Source organism: Ursus americanus, chromosome 3 (genome assembly GCF_024610735.1).
Source record: "Ursus americanus isolate L20-20 chromosome 3, mUrsAme1.1.p, whole genome shotgun sequence".
NCBI lineage: Eukaryota > Metazoa > Chordata > Mammalia > Carnivora > Ursidae > Ursus > Ursus americanus.
Window position 1 is genome coordinate 87,160,454 of NC_142129.1, and position 8,487 is coordinate 87,168,940.

The 8,487-nt window shown below is 48.3% G+C and overlaps 1 protein-coding gene across 1 annotated transcript in view; it reads right to left on the reverse strand.

Annotated features, from left to right (window-relative positions):
• LAMB1 (laminin subunit beta 1) overlaps positions 1–8,118 on the reverse strand; it is a 66,423-nt gene extending 58,305 nt beyond the window's left edge. The window contains 5 exon segments of the mRNA XM_045793474.2: positions 1,078–1,151; positions 4,145–4,280; positions 6,787–6,891; positions 6,893–6,963; positions 8,053–8,118. Coding sequence (XP_045649430.2) covers positions 1,078–1,151; positions 4,145–4,280; positions 6,787–6,891; positions 6,893–6,963; positions 8,053–8,089 — 423 coding nt within the window. The 5' untranslated portion in view covers positions 8,090–8,118.
• Positions 8,119–8,487: the final 369 nt, after the last annotated feature.

The following is an 8,487-nucleotide window of genomic DNA, read 5'->3' on the forward strand; positions in this document are numbered from 1 at the left end:
CACACCCTCATGCATGGCTGAGTTCTTCTAACAGCCGAGCTGAGCTTGGCCACAGTTGATGAAGGGAGGAGGCACAGTGTTGAGTTGCTTAATGAGAGCCCCTGCCTCCCCCGCCCCCCCCCCCCATATCAGGTGTCACAGAGGAAACGTTCCTCGGAGGCAGAAGCAACAGCACCTCTTGGGTGGGGGATGGGGAGGACTGGCAGGGGACAGGGGCTCAGGACTGGGAACCAGCAGTCTACCATGCGTCCTAGTCACGTTCTGCTTCAATGCCCATCCACGCTCCTTGGCCTCCCAGGCTTCGGTTCGGGGCACGGGGAGACTTTCAGGGCTACCCACGCACATGGTCAATCTCTCCCTGACACCTCTTCCTAACCTGAGACGGTGCAGCTAAGGCCCCCGACTCCAACCAAGAACTACCCAAAGTGATTTTAATCTGAGAAGCAAGAGGTAAATTATGGGTTTTACGTGCATCGACGTGTACTTTAAGCCATGCGAACGCTGTCATTTCCAGACAGCTGCTTATGAAGAAACAAAGGGACTTTGTCCAGAGAAATTCCCTAGCCCTGGAGTCATTTTACATCTCTAAAAGAAAAAGGATGAGAAAATCCGCATTTAAGAAGGCATATGCATTTCTTAAGGAAACTGCAAAACTGTTCCCACAAATTTGCAAACCCTTGAAAACTAACGATAATACACTTCCTTTTCAGTTACCAAGCTCAGCATTAAAACATCAACACAAGGGATCAGGGATTTACTCTCCAGATGTTTTATTGTGGTTTGGGAGAGAGTCAAAGCTGCCTCTCTCCATGGGGAAATAAAAAGATCTAATTAAAAGTTTACAGTTGAATTACCTTAGAATAGAGGCTCGCTCTCTCCTGCTTGCCATGAAGATAGAGTATTTGTTAAACATAGTTATTCATGCCCATCTTAAAAAGCTGCTCGATGATCCCAATTTATGGCAACAATAATATTTAAGTTCCCATTTAGGCCAACTCACAACAGACATCCATACTGAAAAGGGAATTACACAGAGCTCTCAACATGTCATTTGTGAGAAAGTGACGAATTCCTTACCTTGAAAGTCATTATGAGATGAGTAAAATGGAATTCTGCTTCCAAATCCAGTTGGATCGTTACATTTTCCACGCCTATAGGAGATTTTTTAGAAATAAAAAAGGAAACAGTAAGGTAAACAGGGACCTCTGTGAACAGTTGGGATGGTTGTCTTAAATTCTCTTTATGCCCCTCATAGAAATCCTCCTTGCATTCCATCAGGAAGTGAAGCTAAAGTCAAGAAACCTGTCTTGGGGTAGGAGGTGAGGCACAAATCAGGAGGATTCTCCAGGTTTCCACAAATCATTCCGGAGTTCACCATATTGAATCCGCTCACCGGAACAAGACGTCTGGCAGAATGCCTCTAGTTGCTGTCAAGAAAGCAGCTTTTGCTTAGGAAAAAGTAAAACATCTTCCAATCCTCTAAGCCAAGAAGCTCTCCGAGGAAAAGGAGGGGGTCACTTCCTGTGCACAGGAGGGGTTCAGCCTGCTGCCTAAAGCAAGGGACCTAATCCTCCTCCAGGCCAAACACAAATATTCCTTTTTTTAATGCAGCAGCAAAGAAAATAAATAACATAACCACGCATGTTAGTTACGCTCCCATTTAGAAAGACCTATCCCTGATGGGGAAGCCTTTGGACGCATTGCCACAACCCATAAACAATGCCAGAGAAAGAATCGGTCAAATAAATAAACGGGCCCAGAACAAACACTAACATCTTCCCTTTCAGGGGGAAGCCTGAGCAAACAAACGAGCCTTTGCAGCATGCCCCGAGGGTCGGTCAGTCCCACGTTAGTACACTAAAAAGGCCACCGGAATTCCAGAGATGGAAGTACTCCTCCTCTCCATTACCTCGGGCCCTCCAGCCTGCCCTCCAGTTTGCTACAGGAGACCTTCCCCCGTTTCCTGGGCTCCAGAGAGCTTCGGGGGTCCCCCTTCTAGAGCGAAAGAAGTCTTCGAGACAGGAAGACAGGAATGTGTCAGAATGAATCATGTCAGGGGCTGGTGTATTTTCAGGAAATCAGTAGGACTTTTGAAATAAACTCTCCCACTGGAAAACTGCCAAGCCAATGGTGGGGGGTGGGGGGTGGTCACTGAAACGGATATGAGTTAGTTGGAATGTTAAAGAAAAACATTATAATCACACTAACCAACCTTATCTAACTTATTAAAAAGAGCCATATTATAAGCCGACTCTGGGCCTTTCGGAGTGAAATGCTAACTCAGCCACCATGTGTCTCTTCTCTCCCAGGCTTTTAAAAACCTGCAATGTTTGTTCAAAATGAAGAGATAACAAAATAACGTAAAGTACAAACAAGACCTGTACCCTTTCTGTAACATAAGAACATAGGCTGCAATGTGCGCCCTAAAAGCACATTCCATTTTAGATTTAGAACCTGATAACGCATTACAGTTTTTTTAATAACGGAAGAAAAATCCACAAAGAAACAAGAGGATTCTTTTATGGCGTATTTTAATTTGTCAGACCTAGGGATAGATCACTGGGAAGGGTAAGTGAAAAGTAATGGATTGCCCTCCAAGCCCGTTTTGATGCCTGAACACCAAGAATTTAACGTCACCACCTGAAGCTCCACATGGACGAAACCCACAGAAAGTGGATCAAATCACATCCATGAAGAACGTCTTTAATGATGAGCGATCGGACACCAGGGAGAGGACGGGGGCAGTAACAATGAGTGGACGAGGCTTCAGCCTAACCTCATCTAATCTCTTGTGACAGAGAATGTAAGCCCCTTTACTTGAAAATCCGTCTTTCTGGCATTTGGCCTCTCTTGCCCCACAAATTCAAACTTGCAGAAATTGATGAACTGCTGATGTAGCCAAGAAAAACCCTCCCCTAGAACTATGGCACGAGATGAACAATTTTACTGTCAACTTGACACTAAAGTTGAGGTGTCCTTCTAAAGGTCTTTTCATGTCACTGAAGAATGTGGGCAGTTGGGACATGATCCTGTTTGGAAGCAGCTCTCTGCTATTTCCGAAGTCCTTTGTGACTGGAGTACAGACTTACAGAAACTTCTCCTTCACACTGAAGTATCAACCAACATAACCTCCTCTAAGAGCCGATAAGGCTCTAATGGACACATGCGTTTTGAGGACCGGTCTGTCTCAATCTGGTAACCAACGCAGTCCCAAGCTTGACCAATGAATAACCAACCCTCTCCAGAAACCAACAGTCTTCTAGAAAGCAAGTACAATTTCATAGTCAAGGACATGGAAGTCTAGTAAGGGAGTTCCTCTTTACAGAACGTTAAATGATAGCAAGCATCCGAAAGCTTCCCAGGGATAGGACATATATAATGGAGAGATCTAGTTGAATCCATACTCTCTGTGGCCAAGCCTAGGTTCACTTCTTTGAGAGCCAGAATTCTCATAATTTTTTGGAAGATCTAATGGTACATTGTTAATTAAGAGACACAAAAACTCTACCTTTATTTCCCAAAGTTCAGCATTCAAGTTTGAAACAAGTGCAAAACTCATTGGGGCTTAGTTTCCCAGTGAAGAAACATCAAGCTTGATGAATTCACTAAACCCAAACCCCTAGGCAAAGAAACGAAAAAGGGGCTGGGTTGACATACTCACTAGGGAAATTGAGTTGGGGTGACATCTAGGTAGACGGTCTGAAAATTTAACATCTAGGGCTGATTCATAGTACTATTACTGAATTTCCTCTAGAGGGAAGGACGGTGATGGTAGAGGTGGGGGCTGCTTCTGCCCTTTCCTTTGGGGTTAATCAAAATGAAAGAGTCTATATTTTGTGGAAGATTCAGGGCTGTGCAGGGCCTTCCCCACCCCCAACAGATATACCCCACCCCCGCAAAGACTCCCCTCAGGATGAGGACTACGAAATACCCCTTGGGTCTAGCATCAAAGACTGCTTTCTTACAGAAAGTGCATGCTTCGGGAAGATCAGATTTTACCAAGAAAAGTTAGGGCAAGATAGTAAATCTGCCAAAGGCCATAATTACAGGGCAGAGAAACCAGTCAAGATCACAAATACCCAGGAGCCTGTAAACTCCTTCCAGGTGACCAATCACACTCAGGGTTCCCACACCAACCACATACCATTTTCAGATTGCCACCAAATCTTAAGGCGGTTTGGAGCAAATGTAGTGACCACATTTTCAATGAGATGACTGTCAGGATTGAGGGTCTCGTGATAAGGATCTTGTGAATTGCAGATGAAGCATTTTTTGTCCTCCTGAAAGGAAAGTTAGTTTTATGAGTCTAGGAAGCAATCTCTCTCTCTCTCACACACTCACACACACACACACACACACCCCAAAAATTAAGCCCACAATACAAAAATCAAACCTACTTGCTTCAAGAAAAATGAACGTGCCAAAATTACTTATGTGACCCATAATGTGCCTTCCGCTTTTTAACTGATGGGGTATGAATTACTCCTGAAAATTTCCTCCACTCTTATAAATTCAAGGTCAAAAGTAAAAGGCGGCATTGTTTCCACAAGCTATTAATTCAATCAAAATGAAATTTCTAGGCATAAGCCTTCATCTCAATGAATAGCTCGAGAAGCTTACTCTTCCAGTAAAATGCATAAGAGGCATTAGAGAATTTTTGCTGACATAAAGCAAACTGAAAAATGAAAGGGGGGGAAAAAGAACAATTCATTCGGCCTGATTTTCTAAAACCTACATAAGGCAGAGGCCAAGTATTAGGCAGATGTATTTAAGCAGCTTTGGGAAATACAGAACCAGTTTTCTCAGCTTCTGCTCTGCCCAAGCAGTGAATTAATGGTGGCAGCTTGCGGGCTAACCTAGAAACTGCTCAGAATATTTGGCAAGTGGGTACCAGGCTGGGCTTTGTTGAAAGCACTATACACTGAGACCACCCCGAAGAATGCCAACGCCGACCTTACTGAAGCTGAGAATGGCGTCTATAGAGATCCACGTACATCGAACAGCATTTAAGCAGGGCTAATATTCTGATAAAGACAGTATCAACAGACCGTGCTTTTATGTTTGTATTTAGGTTTGTATTTATCGAGCTATTAGTTATCCCCTTCCTCCCAAAAGGATTTAGGGACGAGCAAAATGTACTACAAAAAAGAGAACAGAAGCCAGCAATGCAATGGGTCCCTGGATAAAATACTTAAGATTCCTGCCTCAATTTTCAGACCCATTAAATGTTTGAGAAAAGTGCACACCCAGGCCCTTTCTTTAGGTTCTGATATCTGTAAAGAGCACTCCACACTTCATGACTAATCGTATAAACCAGAGAGTTTGCCTCTACTTGGCTTTGAAGACCGACAATTCAATTCTCATTCTGGTCAGAGCCAGTTTCAGAATCTGGTGATTCATTTACAGGATGTCCTCGCCTCCCAGGTAAAGGTTAACACAATATATTAGGTAAAATTTACATGCTAATATTAGAAAAGGTATCGACTGCCTTCATTAACTTGTAGTCAGGGAAACTAATACTGGAGAACAATTACCAGAACTTAAAAAAAAGTTTAATTATAGCCACCCTTCTAATCAGGAGGAAGCAGTCTAGACATCTCTGTAAAAACCTGGAAGCGAATGAGCAGAATCCACTTGACCGCATTCCTTTGGTTTAATTTATCAGGTCTCCAGAATGGGCTCTCGGCTTTGTAAAGTGACTCCATTTTAAGGCAGCCCTGGTGCGAACCATACTTCCTCCCAAAGGGCAGGTGTACAGGTAGGTAGAGGGACCAAAACTGAAGCGGTGGGCTCTGGCACTTGCAACCGTGTCTGGCTAGCTGCCTTTTGCACGCTTCAGAGGTCAGAAATATCAGTCTACTTTAAAAAAAAAAAAAAAAAAGAAAATCAAGCAAAAGCCTTCTGATTCTAGGTAGTTGGTTTTAGGTCTTTTAAAAAAATATTAGTTTTGGGACACCTGGGTGGCTCAGTTGGTTAAGTGTCTCCCTTGGGCTCAGGTCATGATCCTGGGGACCTGGGATCAAGTCCCACATGTGGCTCCCTGCTCAGCGAGGAGCCTGCTTCTTCCTCTGCCCCTCCCCCTGCTTGTGTACACACACACACACAGACACATGCGCACACGCTAGCGCTAATAAAATCTTTTAAAAATGAAAATAAAAATTAGTTTTGACTTTGTAAAAATGTAACCTTTGAAATCTAAGATCCTGGCCCACTGTTAGAAGCAGCACCCTGAAATTTCATTTTGGTCCTTCTCTATCAGGGTACCATGGCAACCAGGGCATTTTGAAAAAGTATCTAATGGAGGCAGGTGGGGAACAGCACCAGAGGAGAGAAAATCAGGTTCAGCAACTGGAGTGACCTTGCAAGGTATCTGTCAGCGCTGCCATTCCCTTGATCCAAACGGGAAAAACCCAAGATTGCTACTCAGTATAAGAAAAAGAGGATAAACTATCTTTTACACATATTTCCAAGGAAGACAGATTTAAAATAAAGACAAAACCCAAACCACTCGGGACTTTTGAAGGCTCCGGGTCAGGATCTGGGGCAGCCCTGCTTTTCCATACTGACTGTGCCGGTGGTGGAGGCGGCAGGAAATGTTTGGCGGATACAACTGTGCAAACGGAGATGGAGCAAAAAAGGGTGAGCAACCAGTCTAATCCCGGGACTCCCCGACTGGCCGTGCTTCCTATCTGGATAGCTGGCAGGATGTGGCGTCCCCAGGGCCTGGCCCCTAGGTCTGGACCGGAGGCGGCGCGCGGAGCCTGGAGCTGGGATGTCCGCCCTCACCTGGAGGTGGCTGACAATACAGTACGGCTCAGGCTTGTGCAGCCCGCACGTCGAGGTCACCGAGAGCTTCTGGGCTCGGCCGATGAGAAGGTCGCCCGTGGCGGGGGTAGCAGCTGCCCTCCGCGCAGCCATAGCTGAATTCGGGTTCTTGAGCGCGCACCAGGGCTCCGCACAGGGCTGTGGAAAGGGCAGGCGACCGGGGACGTGGGGAGGAGGGCACAAGTAGGGGCGGGAACAGAGTAGGTTCAGAAGAAAGCAAATGCGCAGAAAAGAGGCACCACGCAAAGATGAGCGAGGGAGAGGCCGGGACGTAGAGAGAGGGTTCGGAAAGAGACGCACGATCACGTTGGTCCGTCAGCCCAGAACATCCTTGCGGGGAGACCCACAGACACTCAGGCCCACCCAGATCAGCCTTGGGGAAGCAGCTCCAGCCACAAAAGGTAGAGGTGCAGACCCGCCACTTCCATTTGCCTGTGCCTGGACCTGAGCGCTGGGAGGCGAGAGACCAAACACCCATGCGCGCACCGGTAGGGAGGTGAGTGTATGAACCTCTGTGCACGCGGCAGCCTATGCATCCTCAGTGTGAAACCGTGTGCGCGCGCGCGGAAACGTGAGTGTGGGGTTGCGGGTGTGTGGGGGTGCACGCTCGGAGGTCCCGAGCGCTTCTTTGGGGACAAGGTAGCAGGACTCGCAGGGGGCGCCGCTTTCCCAAGCAAGGGGCGAGTGGACAAGTCCCTGCGGCTTTGGAGTGCCTTCAACGCTTCGCCATTCCAGGGAAGCACCCGGTCCAGCTGTTTCTGGCGCCATCCGGGGGCAAACAGCGCTGGTTAATTGAAGCCACATGGCTCCAATCTGTTCCCAAGACTAAGCCTGCGCTCAGCTTGAACACTTCGCTGGGAAATGGGTTCCAGGGGAGCCCTCCGCGGCAAGCCTCCAACCCACCCCAGGAAGCCTGCCCCCGCAGTGGAGAGACCCACAGAGAACCCGCCGAAGGTGTAAAGCCCGGAGCAGGGGCCGCGGATCCCCAGTTCTGGGCACAGAGCCCCCGGGATGCGGGTCCGCGGGGGATCCTCGCGCTTAGTCCTCAGCAGCCACCGAGGGCGCTGGCGTTTAATCCCAGGGTACGAGTCCCACCCCAGTCCCTCTCCGGATTCTCTAGGCTCCCTCGAAGCCGGCTCAAACGGCTTCGGGGTCTTCTTCCCCATCCAAGCCCACTCCTCTTCCCACCCTCCACCGCCCCACCCCCCACCGCGTCCGCGGAATTACCTAAGAAACTGAAAGCGAACACCTGGAGCAGCCCCATGGCCAGTCCCTGCAGCCGAGGGGACAGTCCCTGCAGAGGAGGGGAGAACGCAGCCGCCAAGCCGCCTGCCTCTTTCTCCCCCGTCTTCCTTGCTGGAGAAGTAGAGAAAAAGAAAAAAAAGCAAATGTTCAGAGAGAAGAGAGGGGCCCCTCCATTTCCTGCCGCCGAAGCGGGGAGTTGGAGGGTCGGGAGGGGAAAAAATCGCGCAGGCACTTTGTCCTCCTCACCGGGCGGTGCGAGCGCTCTCCCTGCCGCCGGCAGCCCCGAGCCCAAAGAAGGGAATTAGAAAGTTTAGCCTTGGGAGGAACCGGGGGAGGCGCCTCCGCTCATGCGCACACAGAGAGCAGGGGCTGAGGGGGCGGGCGGCCACCGCTGGGCGAGGAGGGGGTGAGGTCCGG